This window comes from Bos mutus, chromosome 1, assembly GCF_027580195.1.
Source record: "Bos mutus isolate GX-2022 chromosome 1, NWIPB_WYAK_1.1, whole genome shotgun sequence".
NCBI lineage: Eukaryota > Metazoa > Chordata > Mammalia > Artiodactyla > Bovidae > Bos > Bos mutus.
Genome location: NC_091617.1, coordinates 85,180,276 through 85,204,364, shown reverse-complemented (window position 1 = coordinate 85,204,364; position 24,089 = coordinate 85,180,276). Strand labels below are relative to the sequence as shown.

At 38.0% G+C, this 24,089-nt stretch overlaps 1 protein-coding gene across 1 annotated transcript in view; it reads left to right on the top strand.

Annotated features, from left to right (window-relative positions):
* The window catches only part of FXR1 (FMR1 autosomal homolog 1), a 75,087-nt gene that overhangs the window by 10,471 nt on the left and 40,527 nt on the right, over positions 1-24,089 (top strand). Inside the window, 2 exon segments of the mRNA XM_070372931.1 lie at positions 11,953-12,005; positions 13,524-13,617. Of these exon segments, the coding sequence (XP_070229032.1) occupies positions 11,953-12,005; positions 13,524-13,617 (147 nt within the window).

Here is a 24,089-nt window from a genome sequence, read left to right as displayed (position 1 = left end):
ATTACATTCCAAAAGGCTTTTTTTTTTTTTTTTTTAAGTATTTTCTCAGTCAGTGAATCCCAGCCTCGCTACATTCTTGCCAGAAATAGACTTTATTATAGTCCTTCATTTTTGCCAGTTTACTGGGTGTAAAGGATTATTTGATTGCAACTTGGATTTGCAAATCCGTACTTGTGAATTTTAATGTTTGCTGGCCATTTGGATTTGCTTTTCCATATATTGCTTGTTTTTCTCCCTTTTACTTCTGGGATATCCTTTTTCACTTATTGAGATTTCCTAGGACTCATTGTCCCCAAGAAAAAGAAATGCAAAAAAGTAAAATGACTGTCTGAGAAGGCCTTACAAATAGCTGTGAAAGAAAAGAGAAGCGAAAAGCAAGGGAGAAAAGGAAAGAAATACCCATTTGAATGCAGAGTTCCAAAGAATAGCAAGGAGAGACAAAGCCTTCCTCAGTGATGAGTGCAAAGAAATAGAGGGAAAAAATACAATGGGAAAGACTAGAGAGCTCTTCAAGAAAATTAGAGATACGAAGGAAACATTTCATGCAAAGATGGGTTTAGTAAAGGACCGAAATGGTATGGACCTAACAGAGGCAGAAGATATTAAGAAGAGGTGGCAAGAATACGTAGACGAACTGTACAAAAAAGATCTTCATGACCAAGATAATCTAGATGGTGTGATCACTCACCTATAGCCAGACATCCTGGAATGTGAAGTCAAGTGGGCCTTAGAAAGCATCACTACGAACAAAGCTAGTGGAGATGATGGAATTCCAGTTGAGCTATTTCAAATCCTAAAAGATGATGCTGTGAAAGTGATGCACTCAATATGCCAGCAAATCTGGAAAACTCAGCAGTGGCCACAGGACTGGAAAAGGTCAGTTTTCATTCCAATCCCAAAGAAAGGCAGTGCCAAAGAATGCTCAAAATACCGCACAATTGCACTCATCTCACACGCTAGCAAAGTAATGCTCAAAATTCTCCAAGCCAGGCTTCAGCAGTATGTGAACCATGAACTTCCAGATGGTCAGGCTGGTTTTAGAAAAGGCAGAGGAACCAGAGATCAAATTGCCAACATCCACTGAATCATGGAAAAAGCAAGAGAGTTCCAGAAAAACATCAATTTCTGCTTTATTGACTATGCCAAAGCCTTTGACTGTGTGGATCACAATAAACTGTGGAAAATTCTGAAAGAGATCGGAATACCAGACCACCTGACCTGCCTCTTGAGAAATCTGTATGCAGGTCAGGAAGCAACAGTTAGAACTGGACATGGAACAACAGACTGGTCCCAAATAGGAAAAGGAGTACGTCAATGCTGTATATTGTCACCCTGCTTATTTAACTTCTATGCAGAGTACATCATGAGAAACGCTGGGCTGGAAGAAGCACAAGCTGGAATCAAGATTGACAGGAGAAATATCAATAACCTCAGATATGCAGATGACACTACCCTTATGGCAGAAAGTGAAGGGGAACTAAAGAGCCTCTTGATGAAAGTGAAAGAGGAGAGTGACAAAGTTGGCTTAAAGCTCAACATTCAGAAAACGAAGATCATGGCATCTGGTCCCATCACTTCATGGGAAATAGATGGGGAAACAGTGGCAGACTGTATTTTTTGGGGCTCCAAAATCACTGCAGATGGTGACTGCAGCCATGAAATTACAAGATGCTTACTCCTTGGAAGGAAAGTTATGACCAACCTAGACAGCATATTCAAAAGCAGAGACATTACTTTGCCAACAAAGGTCTGTCTAGTCAAGGCTATGGTTTTTCCAGTAGTCATGTGTGGATGTGAGAGTTGGACTATAAAGAAAGCTGAGAGCCAGAGACTTGATGCTTTTGAACTGTGGTGTTGGAGAAGACTCTTGCCAGTCCCTTGGACTGCAAGGAGATCCCACTAGTCCATCCTAAAGGAAATCAGTCCTGAATATTCATTGGAAGGACTGATGTTGAAGCTGAAACTCCAATACTTTGGACACCTGATGCGAAGAGCTGACTCATTCCAGACCCTGATGCTGGGAAAGGTTGAAGGAAGAAGGAGAAGGGGACAACAGAGGATGAGATGGTTGGATGGCATCACCGACTCAATGGACATGAGTTTGAGTAACTGGTGATGCACAGGGAGGCCTGGTGTGCTGCAGTTCATGGGGTCGCAAACAGTCAGATACGACTGAGCGACTGAACTGAACTAAGGACTCATTGTAAGAGTAACCCTTCTTCGTCTGTAATCTGTTAACTTTATGGTATCCCTGTCCATAGAAAAGTTCTATTTTTTATGTACCGAACTATTTCCCTGTTAAGACTTCCATGTGTCCAGCCTGGTTAAGACAGCCAGTGTCCAGGTTATACATATAATTCCTTAGATTTGCTTGTAGTGTTTTATTCATTTATTTCATGTTTACTACATTAAAACTTACTTTGACTATTCATAGGCAGTTGTGCTAGCACCATGTGTTACATAATCTCTGTTTTAAAAAGATTTTTTTCTATTTTTGCACATACGGAAATTAGGTACTGTCTGGGATTGGGAGGAGAGGAAGATGTCCAGCATTTCGGAGAGATGGGTCCCGTTCAGTGTTGATAGAACCTTCTGAAAATTGTTCCCAAAAGTCTCTAGGGTGCTCTGGGAATACCATAAGAAGTCCGTAAAGGAGGATATTGTGACTTGCTTCTGGGCAGATAAAGCCAGTTAGGAGTCTTATTTTCCTTACCTTACTGCTTTGGTCCCTCTCTGGTTTTACCTACCACATAATAAGTAATGGATCTGAGACCAATCTTAACAGTAAAACCGGTAATACTACACACTTAAGTTTTTTTTTCTTTTGTCTAATAAGGAGTTCTCTCTGTATCTGTTACCAATATACACAGTCCAGAAACATAAAGGTGTTCATTGTAAATTCTTTATAAATTACTTGAATTAAGAATTCTAGAAAGAATATCTGGTATTTTGTTGGGGAGGAGTAGTTTTAAGTACTTCTGGCATGTCTTTGAGTGCCTGGAAATGACCTTAATTGAAGTTTCAGCTCCTTCAGTTTGCAGATTGAATGAGACCCTTATGTGTAAAATTGTTTAGGTAAATATCACCACCTAGGTTTGGGAGTCCCTAAGTCAATTTCCTCAACCTAATAGAGTTTCTCATCTGAATTATAAAACAGAGAAACGCTGTTTTTTTCAGTTTTTCCAAGGATTGTGCATAGCTAGTATTTTTCTATATGCCTGGGTGAGGAGTTAGTTCATTACACACAATGAATACCTTAGTGATTGAACCATATTATATTCTCTTAGAACCCTGATTAAGAAATAGTTTGCTGTATTCACTTTTTTTTTTTTAATTCTGTAAAATGGATCATACAAGTGTAAAGTGCAAAAACAGGACAGCAGATGAGTCTAACTATTGATATGTTTTTAGGTACAAAAGTAAGCCATGGGTGAAGATGTGTGTATAGTTGAAATTTGGGTCTTAGAGTCCAGAGAATGGGTTATTTTTCTGTAAGTAGATTTGGGAAATCAGTGGAAGAGTTATACGATTTCTTTAGAATGGCGTCAGTTGTAAGAGGCACTAAGAACAAATGTTGCCAATTGATCTATGAGTAGTCATAGTTTTATCTTTTAGAACTCTTGTATAGTTACTGAAAGATTATCTTTGAACACTTGGATTCATAAAAAGGAAAGTACAAGCAAAATAAATTGGCTGTGACATCTTTATGTTCAGATGATCGTGTTTCTTCTTACAATATTTTCCTCAGAGCCATGGAGAGCATTGATGTTGCAAGCATACGTTAAAAGAGCTCTCCTCTATTATCTCCAGGATTTTCTTCCAAGAATTTTCACTCACTCTGCAAGTTTTGATGCTGGTGCTTTCTTGATTTTTATCAGAAGGTGTCAACATAACAACCTTCTGGTAAGAAACCTAAATCCTTCCTAAAATGGTACTTCATTGGTTTGCAGATTGAATTATCAAGGGGTTGCAGTCAAGTGCCACAGAAAATTGCAAGCAAACGAAGTTTGAGCATGCTTAACAGTGACATTTATATCCTGGCAGCCATTCAGCTGTTTGCTATTTTAAGATGCCATCAATTCTAGGAAGCATCCTGATTTTAGGGACTCAGAATGTTAGAATTGATGAGCTGGGAAGGTAGACTGGGGCCAGAGAATCACTAAACTGATAATTGATCAAAGACTAACAAGTGATCATCCATTTTGTCAGTTTTTTAAAAACAAAAACCTGAGGTCAAATTTTGCATAAATTATGCTATTAACCTTTTCCTTTCTCAGGGGTTATATTTTTATAATTACATTTATCTGCAGCAGTGAACTGTGGAGGTTTGGAAAATGGAGAGTTTACCCAATCAGAGGAAAGGCCCTATATGATCTAACAAACTGAAGCCTGTCCACCTTAATATATTGATAATTTAGTTTATTTTTAAAATATTTTATTGAAGTATAGATGATTTACAATGTGTTGTGTTTCTGTTGTACAGCTAAGTGTAAGTGATTTGGTTTGCATATATATTTTTTTCATATTCTTTCCCTTTATGATTTATTACAGGATATAGAATATAGTTCCCTGTGTTATACTATAAGACCTTGTTGTTTTTCTGTCCTGTATATAATAGTGTGCATAGCTAATGTCAAATTCCTGATCCATTCCTCCTCCACTCTACTCCCCCTTGGAAACCACAGGTCTGTTCTTTGTCAACTTATGTTCAGAAATACAACATTTATTTATTTAGAAATGGAATATTTTATCACAAATTTGCTTCAGTAATTGAGCCATCAGTTGTAATGTCCTAGTTCAGTTCAGTCCCTCAGTCGTGTCCGACTTTTTGTGACCCCATGAACCGCAGCACGCCAGGCCTCCCTGTCCATCACCGACTCCCGGAGTCCGCAGAAACCCATATCCATTGAGTTGATGATGCCATCCAACCATCTTATCCTCTGTCGTCCCCTTCTCCTCCTGCCCCCAATCCCTCCCAGCATCAGAGTCTTTTCCAATGAGTCAACTCTTCGCATGAGGTGGCCAAACTACTGGAGTTTCAGCTTTAGCATCAGTCCTTCCAAAGAATACCCAGGCCAGATCTCCTTTAGAATGGACTGGTTGGATCTCCCTGCTGTCCAAGGGACTCTCAAGAGTCTTCTCCAATAACACAGTTCAAGAGCATCAATTCTTTGGCACTCAGCCTTCTTCACAGTCCAACTCTCACATCCATACATGACAACTGGAAAAACCATAGCCTTGACTAGATGGACCTTTGTTGGGAAAGTAATGTCTCTGCTTTTGAATATGCTATCTAGGTTGCTCATAACTTTCCTTCCAAGGAGTAAGCATCTTGTAATTTCATGGCTGCAGTCACCATCTGCAGTGATTTTGGAGCCCCAAAAAATACAGTCTGCCACTGTTTCCCCATCTATTTCCCATGAAGTGATGGGACCAGATGCCATGATCTTTGTTTTCTGAATGTTGAGCTTTAAGCCAACTTTGTCACTCTCCTCTTTCACTTTCATCAAGAGGCTCTTTAGTTTCCCTTCACTTTCTGCCATAAGGGTGGTGTCATCTGCATATCTGAGGTTATTGATATTTCTCCTGGCATTCTTGATTCCAGCTTGTGCTTCTTCCAGCCCAGCGTTTCTCATGATGTACTCTGCATAGAAGTTAAATAAGCAGGGTGACAGTATACAGCCTTGATGTACTCCTTTTCCTATTTGGGACCAGTCTGTTGTTCCATGTCCAGTTCTAACTGTTGCTTCTTGACCTGCATACAGATTTCTCAAGAGGCAGGTCAGGTGGTCTGGTATTCCGATCTCTTTCAGAATTTTCCACAGTTTATTGTGATCCACACAGTCAAAGGCTTTGGCATAGTCAATAAAGCAGAAATTGATGTTTTTCTGGAACTCTCTTGCTTTTTCCATGATCCAGCGGATGTTGGCAATTTGATCTCTGGTTCCTCTGCCTTTTCTAAAACCAGGTTGACCATCTGGAAGTTCACAGTTCATGTAGTGCTGAAGCCTGGTTTGGAGAATTTTGAGCATTACTTTGCTAGTGTGTGAGATGAGTGTAATTGTGCGGTATTTCGAGCATTCTTTGGCATTGCCTTTCTTTGGGATTGGAATGAAAACTGACCTTTTCCAGTCCTGTGGCCACTGCTGAGTTTTCCAAATTTGCTGGCATATTGAGTGCAATACTTTTACAGCATCATCTTTCAGGATTTGGAATAGCTCAACTGGAATTCCATCACCTCCACTAGCTTTGTCATAGTGATGCTTTCTAAGGCCCACTTGACTTCACATTCCAGGATGTCTGGCTCTAGGTGAGTGATCACACCATCGTGATTATCTGGGTCGTGAAGATCTTTTTTGTACAGTTCTTCTGTGTATTCTTGCCATCTCTTCTTAATATCTTCTGCTTCTGTTAGGTCCATACCATTTCTGTCCTTTATCGAGCCCATCTTTGCATGAAATGTTCCCTTGGTATCTCTGATTTTCTTGAAGAGATATCTTGTCTTTCCCATTCTGTTGTTTTCCTCTATTTCTTTGCATTGATCGCTGAGGAAGGCTTTCTTATCTCTTCTTGCTATTTGGAATTGTGCATTCAGATGCCTATATCTTTCCTTTTTTCCTTTGCTTTTCGCTTCTCTTCTTTTCACAGCTATTTGTAAGGCCTCCTCAGACACTTGGGATTAGAGTCATTAAAAACATAGATTTCTATGGTGGTTTTCTCTGATGGTCCAGTGGCTTAAGACTCTGCACTTGGGGTTCTGTCCCTGGTCAGGGAACCAGATTCCACATGCCACAGCTAAAGATTCCAAATGCTATAGTGAAGATCTTGTGTGCTGCCTCAAAGAACTGACCCTGCCAAATAAATATTAAGGAAAAAATATAGTTTGCATTTATGAAGATTATTCTGTTTCTTGATGGCCTTTTTTGCTCAGTATTTGATCATCAGTAAATGCTTCTAACAAGAATTTTGAAGTTTAAGAGTTAACAGCTTTAGGGTGTAAGTCTCGGATTTTGGGGTATGGGTTTCCACTTATATCTTGTTTTAAGGATTCAAGCTGTAAGACTTCTGTTACTAGTTTGCTGAGTATTAAGATTTTTAAAATTTATTGATCGATTGACTTATTTTAGGGGGAGGCTGTGCTGAGTCTTCATTGCAGCATCAGGGCTTCTGATTGTGGTGGTGACTTCTCTTGTGGACTCTGGGACACTTGGGCTTCACTAGTTTCGGCTCCCTGGCTTTAGAGCACAAGCTCAGTAGTTGTGGCACACGGGCTTAATTGCTCCATGGCATCTGGGATCTTCCTGGACCAGGGATCGAACCAGTGTCTCCTGTATTGGCAGGTGGATTCTTTACCACAGAGCCACCAGGGAAGACCCTAAATGCTTTTTTAAGTTTCTGTTTCCCTCCTTATAAGTCATTTTTGTGTTGTAAAGAATTGCAGTAATAGGAGGTCATTACAGCATTTTTGAGAAACCTAAGTAGCATGTGAATTTGAAATGACACCTTGCAGGCCAAGAAATTTTTTTAGACTAGTATGATGTGTTGCTAATGAATTTAGTGGGAATGTTTTCAAAGGGATTTATGGATCTCTGTAGATTTCTAAGCCATCACTCAAGCAGAGCCTCTGATAAATTAATCAGTATTTTAGACAAGGTAGCTAAATTAGATTTTGATGTTTTGTTCTGGGACTTTAAATAGGTTTTTTAGGAAAGGTGCCTTATTTCTTCAAAATGGTATTGTTATCAGACTTGACTTTTTGGAGTTTAAAAATATGAATTAGTAAAAGTGTTCTGTCATTTAATTTATAAGGATTTAATGGAAAGTGTTCCAGACAGAAGATGAGATTTTTTTAACACTTATTTAAAAAATAAATATTTTGTGGAGTCTTTAGTTTCAGCATATGGGATCTAGTTTCCTGACCAGGGATTAAATTCGGGCCCCCTCCATTGGGAGAGCAGAGTCTCAGCCCCTGGACCACCAGGAAGTCTGAAGATGAAATTTGAGGTTCAGCATTTATAATCTTCTAGGGAGTAAAACTTGGGGGCTGTATATATGTGTGTAGTTTCAGCTTCCCTTTCTCTACAGTGAGAATGAGGCATCTGGAAGGTCTTTAAAAGAAATTGTGGGATGTGGAAGGCCTGCTTATTTTCATAGTGGCTTTCCCATAGCCAGGGTCCGTAATGCATCTGTTCTGATTTTTGACTATATAACCTCAACCTTTCAATTCCTGAAATTCATTCATACCGTGTTCATTGTTGCTTAAACTATAGGATTTTCCCCCCTATGATTCAGTTCAGTCGCTCAGTCGTGTCTGTTTGCGACCCCATGGTCCATAGCACACCAGGCTTCCCTGTCCATCACCAACTCCCGGAGCTTGCTCAAACTCATGTCTATTGAGTCAGTGATGCCATCCAACCATCTCATCCTCTTTTGTCCCCTTCTCCTCCCGCCTGCAATCTTTCCCAGCATCAGGGTCTTTTCCAATGAGTCAGTTCTTCGCATCAGGTGGCCAAAGTATTGGAGTTTCAGCTTCAGCATCAGTCTTTCCAGTGAATATTCAGGACTGATTTCCTTTAGGATGGACTGGTTGGATCTCCTTGCAGTCCAAGGGACTGGCAAGAGTCTTCTCCAACACCACAGTTCAAAAGCATCTATTCCTCGGCGCTCAGCTTTCTTTCTTTATGGTTCAGCTCTCTCATCCATACGTGACTACTGGAAAAACCATAGCTTTGACTAGATGGACCTTTGTTGGCAAGCTCTGCCTTTTAAGATACTGTCTAGGTTGGTCATAGCTTTTCTTCCAAGGAGCAAGTGTCTTTTAATTTCATGGCTGTAGCCACCATATGTAGTTATTTTGGAGCCCAAGAAAATAAAAGTCTCTCATGGTTTCCATTGTTTCCCCATCTATTTGCCATGAAGTGATGAGACTGGATGCCATGATCTTTGTTTTCTAAATGTTGCATTTTAAGCCAGGTTTTCACTCTCCTCTTCAACTTTCATCAAGAGGCTCTTTATTTCCTCTTCGCTTTCTGCTGTAAGGGTGGTGTCACCCTTATGATTACCCTCATCAAATTGAAAAACCTGTTTTTCAGCTGTAGTGTTCTGTAACTTGAAAAATGTGTGTTTCAGTTAGGCAGATATTTGGAGCCTGCACCTTGTTCTTTCTACTGGCTATTTAAGCTCCCACCTAAAAATTACCAAATACCTTGTCTTTCTTTGGTCTTTATTACTGTAGCTTTAAAATAAATTTTAGTATCTGGTACGGATAGTGTTTCCTTGTTTTTCCCTACTGTCATTTAAAAGTTGTCCTTTTGAATGCTTTCTTGTTTGTTATTAAAGTTCAACAACTTTTTCCCTCAACAGAATTACTGTCCTTAGTGTTTCAGTGGAATTCCATTTAAGTGTACATTGACAAGTTTAAAATATCAAGATGTAAAAATGAGATGTGGTTAACATTTTCCTAAATATTCTAATTCATTAATTAAGTTTTACACATGTCAGCACATAGGTTGTGTGCAGTTTTTGTGTTGTTGAGGGTATTTCTAGGACTTTGCTGTTGTTAGCAGAGTATTTTTTTTGTCTGTTTTATTTTTCAGCTGTTTATTTTTAGCTAGAAAGGAAAATTAATTTTGGTTAACTTGGGACCTTACTGAATCTTTGAGTTGTCTTTTAAATTTTTATTTTAGGTTATTTTATTTTGAATTGCCTTTGAAAAAAACAGTTCTTCAATTAGTTCAAGTGCTCAGATAGTCCTCCTATTCCCTTCATCTCTCCCTTAGTCCTGGTTTACATATAATTTTTGGCATTCCTGAGTTTTTACTGTATAATGCTTTTTTCATCAAGTATCAAGTTGATACTTGATCAGGTATCAAGTTTTTAATTTATTTTACTGTATAATGCTTTTTTAGGGATGGCTTTCTAAAACGTTTTGATTATACTTTAAATATGTTAAAGTGCCTTGTCACTTATCCATGATTATTTTAAATTGTAATTAAGAGATTCAACTGTAAATATATACCCGGCTGTATGAATGAACAAGTTAAGGGATCATTTTATGATGGCTTGGAATCTTCTGCGTTTGTATATACGTGAAGAGAAGAAAAGGAAACGTCAGAGTATTCTGAGAAATAGGGTTCTGGGCCAGATGCGTATGAATAGGAAGTGAGACCAAGTCCCCAAAGGTTGGACTAACAAGGAAGAGAGAAGTTATGGATACTTAGTCATAAAGTCGTGTGCAGGAAAATGTTGCCATTGTTATTTGGCATCTCCTGACTCTCATTTTGGCAGAAACCTAACCTGCCATCTCTTTGAGTATCTAGGGAACACCGTTGTTCTCGTGAATTGAGAAGTGTTTACTGTGTTCTGTATCAGTGTGTCAATTTTATAGAGATCTGGCCATTAGAAGTTCTTTATCCCAAGAATCTAGGGTATAGGGATTAGAACATGTCCTTTAATTGTTCATTACAGTCCACATACACTTTACCTGGGTATCAAGTTTTTAATTTATTTAATCTCATACCTGAAAGATAACTAGCAATAAGAGTAGGTTCCAGAGTTACCCTTTTTCCTGTAAGTGTTAAAAATGTGTGCACTCAAAACTGATGCTGAGGTTTGTGGTGTATGTAAAGTAGGAGTGGGGAGAGGTATAAGCACTGATTTTTAGATAGGAAAAGATTTTTATTATAATAGTAGAATTTTCCAATGATTTGGAGCTCTGGTTGAACTTACCCAATATACAAATTATATAGAAATGATAAAGATTAATGGAACATTTCAAACTCTTTTATTTTTGTTTGTTAAGTACTAGAAGGCATTAGTGAAAGTTTGGCTAATCTCCTATGGAAAGATACGTCTTACTGTCTAATATTCATGAATTTGGTAATTCTCAGCTTTTGAAAATATTCCTTACCTTACAAATTCTTTACCTTACAAATGGCAAGAGTATAATAGAGATTTGCTGGTGACCAAAATGATTGCTGAAAGTAGATGTGCAGATAAACTAGTAGAAGTAGAGACTGGCCGAGAAGTCATTTTTGTAGTGTGATTAGAAAAATCACAGCTTGAACTGAATGGCATCTCTAGCTTTGAGAGGAGAACAGTCTTTAGAATTGCATGTCAGGAGCTACTACTGCACTCTGTAAAGTATCTTTGAGTTTTAGGCTTTGCATGAAGATATATGCATTGAAATACCCCATTGCACTCAATTGATCACAGGCATTTGGAGCTGAAGAGCGATCCAGGCCAAATTACGGAATCATGCAATTGAGTAGCAAATGTGGGAGGAGGGCATTGAGAGACTAGATACATGACTTACACATTTTGTGATTGATCATCCTGCATTATTAAAGAAAGTAAAATGATTTTCAGCCTCATCTGTTACTTTCTCCTCTCTTAAGACTTTCTTTAGTTCCAAAGATTTTCCGAGGTGGTAGTGCTGATGTATTTGCTTTTGGTTTCTCCACTGTCAGTTTGTTTCTTAGTCTTTAATTTGCTAATTTGCTTAAAATAATATCTGACACATAGTGTTTAAATATTTTTGGAAATTGATGAGGACATGTTTTAAATAAGTACTACAAGTTTGTGTGTGTATTTATTTAGCTAGTTGATACTGTATATTATGGAGTATAGTGTGATAAAGATATTTTAGAAAAAAATTTAAGTGCCTAGTGGTTCAGAGTATGTGAGCATTTGGCAAAGGTTGAGAATATTGCAATTCTGATTGACAGTAATACAGTGTCATTTAATATCTGTTGTGATCATGAAAGAGAGGTTAAGTAATTTGCAGGGTCAACACAACTCATAAATGATGGAGATGGAAAGCAAAACCTGATCAGCCTATTCCAAGCTGAGTTGTTATCAGTATTCCATATTGTCTTTGTATCTCTAATATAGTGGTTTAGAGTTAATGTAACATTTAATTGAATATTTATTTCCTTTTAATTTTTTTTACAGGGATTTATCAAAGATGTTCATGAAGACTCCCTCACAGTTGTTTTTGAGAACAAGTAAGTTATTTTTTATTCATAGAGATCCTAATTTTGAAGATTGGTAGTACCAAACTGCTGCTTTTGGGTATTCCTCTTGCAGTCAGAAAATGAATGTGCTTTTGGGTGGGGGGGTTCTTTGGTTTGATTATCTTTTTGAGTTAAAATGATTTTTGGTTTTTGATGACTTCACCTGGTTTTTTGCTCACCATTCACTTGTCACTTTTTTCCAAGACTCCTTTCATTGCCAAATCACATGTGAACATGAATCAGTTTTTGCAAAAAAAGACGGCATGAATGTAATTATAACATGCATACTTCTTAAAACCCAGAATTTTTAAATGACACTGTATAAGGCCTTCCAAATGCCCTTTTAATAAAATAAATATATTAGGCTGCCTTAAATTGCTTGATTAGTCTTAAAGAATAATAAACAGTTTTATAGATATTGTAAAGGTTAGATAAAGTTGTGCTAAAAATGTCAAAGATGTGTGCTGAGCTTGGTTAGGAAGGATTATAAAGAAGCACTATATAATTGAAGGTCAGAAAAGAATTGGGCAGCTTTCCCTTTTAAGCTGTTTCTGGAACTGCCTGAAGAGCTATCTGCCCAACAGCTGTTTCATGTAGAAACAAGCGTTGAGATGATTCCTGTCTTTGAGCACCTGTTATTTAGACAGTAAAGATGAAAAGAAAGCACTCCAATATCTTTTACTTGTCTCTTTTTTGTGCATTGTTGGCATATAGAAGCCCGTCGGTTAAGTTCAGTTCAGTTGCTCAGTCATGTCCGACTCTTAGAAGTCGTAGGAATATATTATGTGCTGTTGTACCTCCCAGGCATATGAATGATTTATTAGAACCTAAAATAGGAAAGCATTTTAATTTTATCAACTTAGTTATAAAATATAGCACACAAAAAGCACAGCTAAAGCAGTAGTTTTAATACATTTGTATTTACTACAAAGATTAAAATAATTTTTTCTAAGTTTTAAGTGTATGGGTTCATTGTAGAAAAGAAATTGTAAGAAAAATAAATCTTTTTGTAGTTTACTGTTCAGAATAATATTGACTAGTTTTCTGTATTTCTGTGAACATGGACACTAAAAAGGAATTACGCAGTTTATATTTTATAATCTTTGGAATTGTGTTCCTTTGACAGGTCATTTAGTTGTAAAAATGTTTGCAGTAAATTGATCACAGTGTAGCAGTGTAGAATGACATTATTTTAAATCTGAGTCATTACTGTGATCTTAGCCTTTTTCATTTGCAGAATGATGTATGTGCTGTCACCTTAGGATGAATGATTAGGAAGGTAGTATGTAATTATTATCAATGACGTTAATTACCTATGAACTTCATCAAGAGCTATGCAAAATCTGTTCTAGCTCAACAGTCTGCTGAGGTGGTTTTTTTTTGGGGGGGGAGGGAAGCTAAATGATTGATTTGAAAAATTTACAGTGCTAAGCATAGACTATATAGCTTCTATATTAAGGAGTATTAGAATAGTATATATTAAAGTTCATTCATTTTCTAATCCTTCAGTTGGCAACCAGAACGCCAGGTTCCATTCAATGAAGTTAGATTACCACCACCACCTGATATAAAAAAAGAAATTAGTGAAGGAGATGAAGTAGAGGTATGTATTTATAAGTTTATTTTCTTGTGTACCTATTTTTTTTGTTTCAAATAGATATTCTTGTAGGAAAATCTGTTAGCTGATAGAGAATAAGTCTAAATTCCTTTTCTCTATTCTTCCTATTGGTAATGGCTGTGTAATGTAGCAGTACTTGAGTTTTGGAAGACGGAACTGGGATTAATGTCTCAATGCTCCTGTTTTTAGCTTTATAGCCCTGGTCAAGTTTGTTTTTTTTAACCACTAGAATAAAAATAATTTGAGAATTAAAGATGATAGTGCATTTGAGTTGTTTTCCACAGAATCTGGTAGAGAGAACTATATGATGTTGGTCATTATTTTCCTTTTTTTTTTTGCTATTTTGTCTTCAGTATTTTCCTCAGTATTTTTGTAAAATGTTAGTATTTATCCTTTATTATAGTGATCATTAATATAGTTCATATGTAACAATGTGAAATGTTATAATAAGCATACTGCCTTTTTGAATATTATGATATTCAGAAAGATTTAAAAGGGAAAAAAGCAAAAATCACTTCCTAGAGATAAAATCCTATATTTCATGGTTTACATATTCCCAGGCTCTTTCTTTCCTCTCTTTTAAAAAATAAAAATTGTATTTCTTTGTATCTTGTTTTTGTCACAATTAGTAGCTCCTGAATGTCTTCAGTACATATTTATTTTTGATTAATATGTCTGCTCTTATGTAACAGAAATTTTGAAATAATTGTGAAATAGAAGTATGAATTTGTTGGAGAGAGAAAATTTGATTTTTGATTTTTTAAGAAATTGATACCTCCAAGGAGCTCAAATATGCTAACTGTATTTCTCATAAACAGTTGTCTTGATGGTGTTGAAAGATTTTCAGATGTCATTTGTGCCTAGTTTATGTAGGCTAGGGTGGGAGAACTGGGGACACAGGTCAATCTTTAGTGATGAAACAGCTGTTTAAATGTTTTTATAAACACTTAACAGTACGTACTTTGTGCCACACATTGTCCTGAGTGCTTTGAATATGAGCTAATTTAGTTACTTGCCACTTTTATGCTTCATAATTTTTTAAATGGTAAATTTTCTTTTGAGTTAATTGTAGATGTTATGTTGGAAAGTCAGATTGTAGGACTTTAACCCCTAATTCACATTCTGAAATTCTGCCTAGATTTTAATTACTTGATCTAATTCTTCTGCTCCCCTGGAGTAGGGAATTTCAACCCACTCCAGTATTCTTGCCTGGAGAATCCCATGGCCAGAGGAGCTGGCAGATTACTGCCCATGGGATCGCAAAGAGCTGGACACAACTGAGCGACTAAGCATGCATTCTTCTGCTTTTGCTAAAAGCAAAGTATATTATGGGCTTCCCTCGGTGGCTTAGATGGTAAAGAACTTCCTGCAGTGTGGAAGACGTGGGTTCAATCCCTGGGTCGGGAGCATCCCTAGAGAAGGAAGTGGCAACCCACTCTAGTATTCTTGCCTGGAAAATCCCATGGACAAAGGAGCCTGGCGGGCTACAATCCATGGAGTTAGACACGATTGAGCGACTAACACTTTTTTCAAAGCAGGTTATAACTTCATTGTGTCAGGGTGCCACATGTGTGGCCATCAGTTCTGTTGAGTAGTGCTTTTCGTATTTAAAAAAATTGTTGTTCAGTTATTGGTAGTGTAAAGGCTCAGGTTAAAGGGAAAACTTGACGGAATGCTGAGGGTATTGTTGTTACAGTGTGCTTTCCCCAGTCTTGGAAGATCATGTCCAGTTGCTGGACCATTTTTATGGCTTGGGCCCCGCTACTTCCCAGCCAGTTGTATACAAAACTTTATTAAGTGATTTGGAAATTAATGATTACAGGGTGTTTTATTTCACTTTGTTTTATGGTTCAGTCTTCGGAAAATTTGTTCCTTAAAAATATGAGAATGGTAGTCTGGAATTAAGATGTAACTTTAATTTTTGAAAATTCATATAAGGAAAAAGTTTAAAATTAATCTTGCCACCTGTGGATTTATTTATTTTTAGTTTTTGCCACCATGAGTTTAGGAATTTATCCTTAGGATATGAAATGTTTAAGGACTATGGTTATTAGTACTTTATATTTTGAGCCATATAACTTTACGTAAGCTCCGCCTCTTTTAAATTCAGAGTCACAAAGCTTCATATAAAAAGTGAAATGGTACAGAATTCCTTAAGGTAACAAGTGAACTTCCCTCTTATTGTAGGCATGTTGGTGTGCTTATCTGCCTATCCCAGCTTAAATCTCATTTACCAAAGTTGAGTCTCTTCAAGTTTTTTTCCTTGCATTTATAAAGAATATGTGTTTTTTTTAAGTTATAAAAATTGGGACTATACCTTATTTATAAATTTTTGTATTCAGTTAATTAATATATCATAGACGTTTTCCTATCTGCACATACAGATTTAACCTTATTTTCCTCATCACCCCATGGTATTGGGTGGTACAGATGTATTATAATTAGAAAACATTGAAATTACTCAGTTTTTTTGCTTTTATTTCCCCCTCCTGCCCCCACCTCAAATCCACATTTAGTGTTCTTATGTAAATCATCTTCTTATGATAGTATTAAATCTTGGTTATTGATAGTACCAAAATGTACCATTTTGTCCTCCAGAAATGATTCTTGAATGACCACTTCATAAGTTTGCTAATGCTCAAGATGTTTGCTCCTCATAGATTGACTGACCTGGATTAATATTAATCTAATCTGTAAGATTTCATAAACATGGTAGAAGGAAGAAGTCTTATATATTTTCTGAACCTTGAATGCTAGTGATACACAGTGTCTTTTAGTTTTATGACTATTAGCTGCTTGTTCTGTTTATTGTCTGTTTTTACTTCTTGATCCATGTCGTTTTTTATGTCAAATATGTTTACATTTTATGGGTAAGCTGCTATCTGTTGTATATTGTGTTTTCTCCCAGGCCGTCTGTGCTTAGTGACTTTTGCCATTAAGAACTTATTTCTTCACTTATTCAGGTCTGCCAGTTTCCCCAGTGTGGCCTCCAAGATAACCCATTTTAGTAGTTCCACAGATGTGGCCCCTTTTTTTTCCTTTTTTTAAAGAGCATTTAGGGTTTTTTTTTTAACTTTTTATTTTATATTGGAATATAACCAGTTAACACTTGTGATAGTTTCAGGTGTACAGAAGAGCAGCTCAGCCTTACATATACATGTATCCATTCTCCCCCAAACACCCCTCCCATCCAGACTGGCACATAACATTAAGCAGAGTTCCCTATGCTATACAGTAGGTTCTTGTTGGTTATCTGTTTTAAATATACTCGTGTATGCCTGTCCATCCCAAATTCTGTAACTACCCCTTCCACCCATTTTCCTTTTCTAAGTCTACGTTTCTGTTTTATAAATAAGCTGATTTGTATCATTTTTTTTGGCCACTATTGTCTTTCTGCTAGTTGTCAGTACTATAGTAGCAGTGAAAACAGCTGACACTGGGCTTCCTTGGTGTCTCAGTGGTAAAGAATCTTCCTGCTAATGCAGGAGATATAAGTTCGATCCCTGGGTGGGCAGAGCCCCTGGAAAAGGAGACAGCAACCTACTCCAGTATTCTTGCGTGGGAAGTCCTATGGACAAAGGACCCTCTGGTGGACCACAGTGCACGGGGTCTCAAAAGAGTCAGACACGACTTAGTGACCAAACAACAACAGCTGACATTAACCATGAAATATATAACTAACTGACTTTTTAAACACTTATATCAGTTTCAAAGAACAGTTTCTTGAGGGCCTCTTTGAAATTCTATGAATATCTTTCCTAACCTTTCCAAGTTTCCTATAGCTTGATGGTTAGGAAGTTGGTTACCAGGTTAAGTTTTTGTCCTATATGTTATTCTGATATATCGTGCTATATTCGCAGGGTGTTGTCAGTTTTGTGCCAAATTACCAACTCTTACTTTTACAGCTCTAGGAACCATTTCTTTTTGAAGAACAGAAAGATAACTTTGATTTGGCCATCATTAATTGACTTAGAACAGAAATGATACAGGAGGGAGTTTTTCATTAGCTATTCAGGCATTTATCTAAAATCTAGCTGTATGACAGAGACCTAAAAAGACATTTCTCCAAAAGACATACCGATGGGCAACATAGAGATACTCACCTCAGCTAATTATTATTGTTGTTGTTCAGTTGCTAAGTTGTGTCTGACTCTTTGTGAACTTGTGGACTGCAGCACGCCAGGCTTCCCTGCCCTTCACTATCTTCCAGAGTTTGCTCAAACTCATGTCCATTGAGTTGGTGATGCCATCAAACCATTTCATCTTCGGTCACCCTCTTCTCTTGCCTTCAGTATTTCCCAGCATCAGGATCTTCTCCAGTGAGTTGGCTCTTTGCATCAGGTAGCCAAAGTATTAGAGCTTCAAGTTCAGCATCAGTCCTTCCAATGAATATTCAGGGTTCATTTCCTTTAGGATTGACTGGGCTTGATCTATTTGCTTTGCAAGGGACACTCAAGGGTCTTCTCCAGCACCACAGTTTGAAAGACTCAATTCTTCAGTGCTCAGCCTTTGGTCCAACTAGCATATCCGTATATAACTACTGGAAAAACCATAGCTTTGACTATACTGACCTTTGTCTGCAAAGTGATGTCTCTGCTTTTTAATACACTATCTAGGTTTGTCATAGATTTTTTTCAAGGAGCAAGCATCTTTTAAGTTCATGGCTGCAGTCACCATCTGCAGTGATTTTGGAGTCTAAGAAAATACAATCTGGCACTGTGTGCTTTTTCCCCATCTATTTGCCATTGAAGCGATGAGACCAGATGCCATGATCTTAGTTTTTTGAATGTTGAGTTTTAAGCCAGCTTTTTCACTCTCCTCTTTGACCTCATCAAGAGGCTCTTTATTTCCTCTTCACTTTCTGCCATTAGAATGATGTTGGTGGTTCAGTTGGTAAGTTGTGTCCGACTCTTTGTGACCCCATGGACTGCAGCACACCAGGCTTCCCTGTCCCTCACCATCTCCCAGAGTTTGCTTAAACTCATGTCCATTGAGTCAGTGATGCCACCATCTCATCCTCTGTTGTCTCCTTCTCCTGCTGCCTTCAGTCTTTCCAAGCATTAAGGGTCTTTCCCAGTGAGTCGGCCCTTCACATCAGGTGGCCCAAGTATAGGAGGTTCAGCTTCAGCATCAGTCCTTCCAATGAATATTCAGAGTTGATTTCCTTTAGGATTGACTGGTTTGATTGTGTTGCTGTGCAAGGGACTCTCAATAGTCTTCTTGAAAGGTTATTGCTAAACCACGAAGGACGCCAGGATTCTTGGCCTCTGGAGGAGAAGAATTCAGTCCGGGGCCAGAGATGAGGCTTGATCTCTCTGAGCTTTTGTGTAATAAAGTTTTATTAAAGTATAAAAGAGAGAAAGCTTCTGACAGAGACATCAGAACGGGGCAGAAAGAGTACCCCCCTGATAGTCTTTAGCTGGATGTTATGTAGCTATTAGCAGTCTGCTAATTAAAGAAAGAAAATGTCTTAAAACTCAGAATGGCACCAGGCCCCTCACCCACAAGATGCATTTTGAGATAATCTTGTCATGCCAGGCCATAAAATGGTTGACATGAATCTTGAAGAAAGGCACATCCCCATACAAATATATAGTTTTATTAACATAGATTAGGAGAACAATGTATGAGTATAACATACTGGTTTGTCATGATGGTTCTGAGCCTTTAGTTGGAACCAACTTGAAAATAGAGTCTGAGGTAAATGCATGGTACATTAACATAGTTTGAGACGAAATATTTCCATAAGAAAAATGCATTGGTTAGCTCAAGGTTTGAGAAAAGTTAAGTTCAGGTGGAACCAATTGTCATTATGGCAACACAGTTTTAAGAGAAATCTCTTTTTAAATTTGTATAGAGAAGGGGAAAAAAATGTAACACTAGTTTGTTTCTTCCTGCCGCTTGCTGCTACTGCTAAGTCGCTTCAGTCGTGTCCGACTCTGTGTGACCCCATACACGGCAGCCCACCAGGCTCACCCGTCCCTGGGATTCTCCAGGCAAGAACACTGGAGTGGGTTGCCATTTCCTTCTCCAATGCATGAAAGTGGAAAGTGAAGTGAAGTCGCTCAGTCGTGTCCGACTCTTTGCGACCCCATGGACTGCAGCCCATCAGGCTCCTCCATCCATGGGATTTTCCAGGCAAGAGTACTGGAGTGGGGTGCCATGGCCTTCTCCAATAAAAAAAATGTCTGACACTTGTAGCCTATTTTCTCCGTTTGGAGACCCCTGACCTTCCTGCCTGTTACCCTCTCATTCTCCAGCACCACAATTCAAAAGCATCATTTCTTAGGCACTCAGCCTTCTTAATGGTCCAACTCTCATATCCATACATGACTGCTGGAAAAGCCATAGCTTGACTAGATGGACCTTTGTCAGCAAAGTGATGTCTCTGCTTTTTAATATGCTGTGTAGGTTTGTCATAGCATTTCTTCCAAAGAGCAAGTGTCTTTTAATTTCATGGCTGCAGTTGTCATCCATAGTGATTTTGGAGCCCGAGAAAATAAAGCCTGTCCCTGTTTGCCATGGAGTGGTGGGACTGGATTCATGATTTTAGTTTTTTGAATGTTGAGTTTTAGGCCGGCTTTTCCTCTCTCCTCCTTCACCCTCATCAAGAGGCTCTTTAGTTCCTCTTTGCTTTGTGCCATTAGGGTGGTATCATCTTCATATCTGAGCTTCTTGATATTTCTCCTGGCAATCTTGATTCTAGCTTGTGATTCATGTAGCCCGGTGTTTCACATGATTTATTCGGCATAGAATTTAAATAACCAGGGTGACAGTATATATACAGCCTTGACATACTCCTTTCCCAATTTTGAACCAGTCCATTGTTCCATGTCGACTTCTAACTGTTGCTTCTGCATACTGGTTTGTCAGGAGGCAGATAAGGTGTTCTGGTATTCCTGTCTCTTTTAAGACTTCTCCACAGTTTGTTGTGATCTGCACAGTCAAAGGGTTTAGCATAATCAGTGAAGCAGAAGTAGACGTTTTTCTGGAATTTGCTTGCTTTTTCTATGATTCAGCAGATGTTGGCAGTTTGATTTCTGGTTCCTCTGCCTTGTCTAAATCCATCTGAAAGCTCTCCAGTACATCTGGATGTTCTCATTTCATGTCATTCTGAAGCCTTGCTTGAAGGAATTGAGCAATACCTTGTTAGCATGTTAAATGAGCGCAATTGTACAATAGTTTGAACATTCTTTGACATTTCCTTTCTTTGGGATTGGAATGAAAAGTGACCTCTTCCAGTCCTGTGGCCACTGCTGAGTTTTCCAAATTTGCTGGCATATTGAGTGCATCACTTTTAACAGCATAACCTTTTAAGATTTGAAATAGCTCAGCTGGAATTCCATCATCTCCACTAACTGATCATAGTAATACTTCCTAAGGCGCATTTGACTTCACGTTCCAGGGTATTTGGCTCTAGGTGAGTTCCCACACCATCATGTGTGGCTAATTATTAGAGAAATGCAAATCACAATTACAATGAGATATCACCTCATACTGGTCAGAATGACCATCATCAAAAGTTTACAGATAAATACTGAAGAGGGTATGGGCTTCCCAGGTGGCACTAGTTTTAACCTGCCTACCAATTCAGGAGACATAAGAGCCTTGGGTTCGATCCCTGGGTTGCGATGATTTCCTGGAGAAGGAAATGGCAACGCACTCCAGTATTCTTGCCTGGAGAATCCTACGGACAGAGGAGCCTGGCCGGTGTAGTCCATGGGATTGCAAAGAGTCTAGCACGACTGAGCACACATCAAGAAGAAATAGAGGGTATGGAAAAAAGGGGACCTTACTGCATGTTGGTGGGAATTCACATTGGTGCAGCCCCTATGGAGGCTCTTTTAAAAATTGAAAATAGAACTACCATATGATACAGCAGTCCCACTCCTGGACTTATATTTGGAGAAAACTAATTTGAGAAGATAATAGGCACTTCATTGTTCATAGCAACACTATAATAACCATGACGTGGAAGCAGCCTAAGTGTCTATTGATAGGTGAGTAGATAAAGAAGATAATGGGATTATATATATGCGTGTGTATTTGTGCACACTTCAGTATGTATGTACATACAGCGGGGTATTAGTTATAAAAAGGAATGAAATAATGCTATTTGCAGCAACATAGATGAACTTAGACGTTATAGTACTTAGTGAAGTAAGCCAAAGACAAATATTTTATATCACTTAAAAAAATTCTTTTAATTTTTTGGCTGTGCTGCACAGCATGTGGGATCTTAGTTTCCCAACCAGGGATTGAACCCATGCCATCTGAATTGGAAGTGCAGAGTCTTAAACTAGACCACCAGGGAATTCACATTTGGTATCACTTGTATGTGGAATCTAAAATATGCCATAAATGAACTTATTTATGAAACAGACTCACAGACATACAAAACTTAGGGTTACCAATTGGGAAGGAGGACAGGATAAATTAGGAATTTGGGATTAATATATACACACTGCTGCTGCTGCTGCTGAGTCGCTTCAGTCGTGTCCAACTCTGTGCGACCCCGTAGATGGCAGCCCACCAGGCTCCCCCGTCCCTAGGATTCTCCAGGCAAGAACACTGGAGTGGGTTGCCATTTCTTTCTCCAATGCATGAAAGTGAAAAGTGAAAGTGAAGTTGCTCAGTCGTGTCCGACTCTTAGTGACCCCATGGACTGCAGCCCACCAGGCCCCTCCATCCATGGAATTTTCAAGGCAAGAGTATTGGAGTGGGGTGCCATTGCCTTCTCCGATATACACACTACTATCTATAAAATAAACAACTAGGACTTACTGTATAGTATAGGAAACTATATTCAGTATTTTGTAATAACCTATGATGACAAAGAATCTGAAAAAAAAAGTGTGTGTGTGTATATATATATACACAAAACTGAATCACTGCTGTACATCTGACACACAGTATTGTAAATCAGCTATACTTTGTTTTAAAAAAATTCAGCCATCTGAACTTTCCATTCTTATTGGTCAAGTCACAATTTCACCTGGCTTACTCTAAAATTTTACCACTTTACAAACGTGTTTGGTTCCTTGAGATTTGCCTTTTCAGCCAGCCTGTGAGATTTACATGATATTATAAAACATAAGTTAGCATGTCCAGGAATGGCTTCAAGAAGACACTATATGGCCTATACTAGAAAGTTGGTTTTGAAAAGTCTTAAGATTCAAAGTTTTTTTTTTAAACCTAATTAGTGGCTTTGTATTTGATTTCTTAAACAGTAATGGTGTATATTTTAAAATCTTTTTAGTTTCATAATTAATTTTTTTGATTAGGTATTCGCATAACAGTTGATTTTGCTAACTAAAGATTGCTAAGAAAATTGGTAATTCCTTGGTGGTCCAGTGGTTAAGACTCTGCACTTTCACTGCTGAGGAACCTGAGTTTGATTCTTGATCAGGGAGCTGAGATACCCCGTAAGCCATGTGGCGTGGCAAAAAAAAAAAAACATTGCCAAAAAATAATTCTCAGCTGATAAAGTTGGAGATGATGGGAAAATGAGGAGTTCCTTAGGTTCTCTTAAACTGGATATATGGCATAATATTCTGGCATATTGAAAAGCCAGTAGAAAAAATGTTTTCCCAGTGAGTTCACGTGTGAGATGCTTTGTTTTTATTATCTTATTTAGCAAGTTAATGACACACAAACATGTTACGGAGAAGGCGATGGCACCCCACTCCAGTACTCTTGTCTGGAAAATCCCATGGATGGAGGAGTCTTGTGGGCTGCAGTCCATGGGGTCGCTAAGAGTCGGACATGACTGAGTGACTTCACTTTCACTTTTCACTTTCATGCATTGGAGAAGGAAATGGCAACCCACTCCAGTATTCTTGCCTGGAGAATCCCAGGGACGGGGGAGCCTGGTGGGCTGCCGTCTGTGGGGTCACAGAGAGTCAGACATAATTGAAGCTACTTAGCAGCAGCAGCAAACATGTTACATAGGAAGCCTGACATTTCAAGCTAGTCTGTAATTTTATAAGACAAGTTTTTCCTCTTGAGTTTAACATATTTGATATTTTAAAACTTTTTTTTCTTTTGGAATTGTGAAATCTGGTTGAAATACAGATTAACAGGTTTTTATTCTTGTGACATATACATTTTCTTCCATCTTTTATGGCAGATAGACATTATGGTTCTACATCTTTATAATTTAGTTATAATCTTATGATAAGTCCCTTGAAAGATTTGGTAAAAGGAATAAGAATAATTTGATAGGATACTCCCTTACCTTACCATGTGGCATGTGGAGTCTTAGATCCCTAACCAGGGATCCAGCCTACACTGCTGTAGTGTAAACACTGAGTCATACATAAGCCACTGGATTTCCAGGGAAGTCCCTTTACTGTACAATTTTTTTACTGTAATTTTTAAGTTAATATTTTACTTATATAAAAAAGTACAATATACATGTATAATTTACATTTTGCCTTTCTAAAAGTTTTAAAATG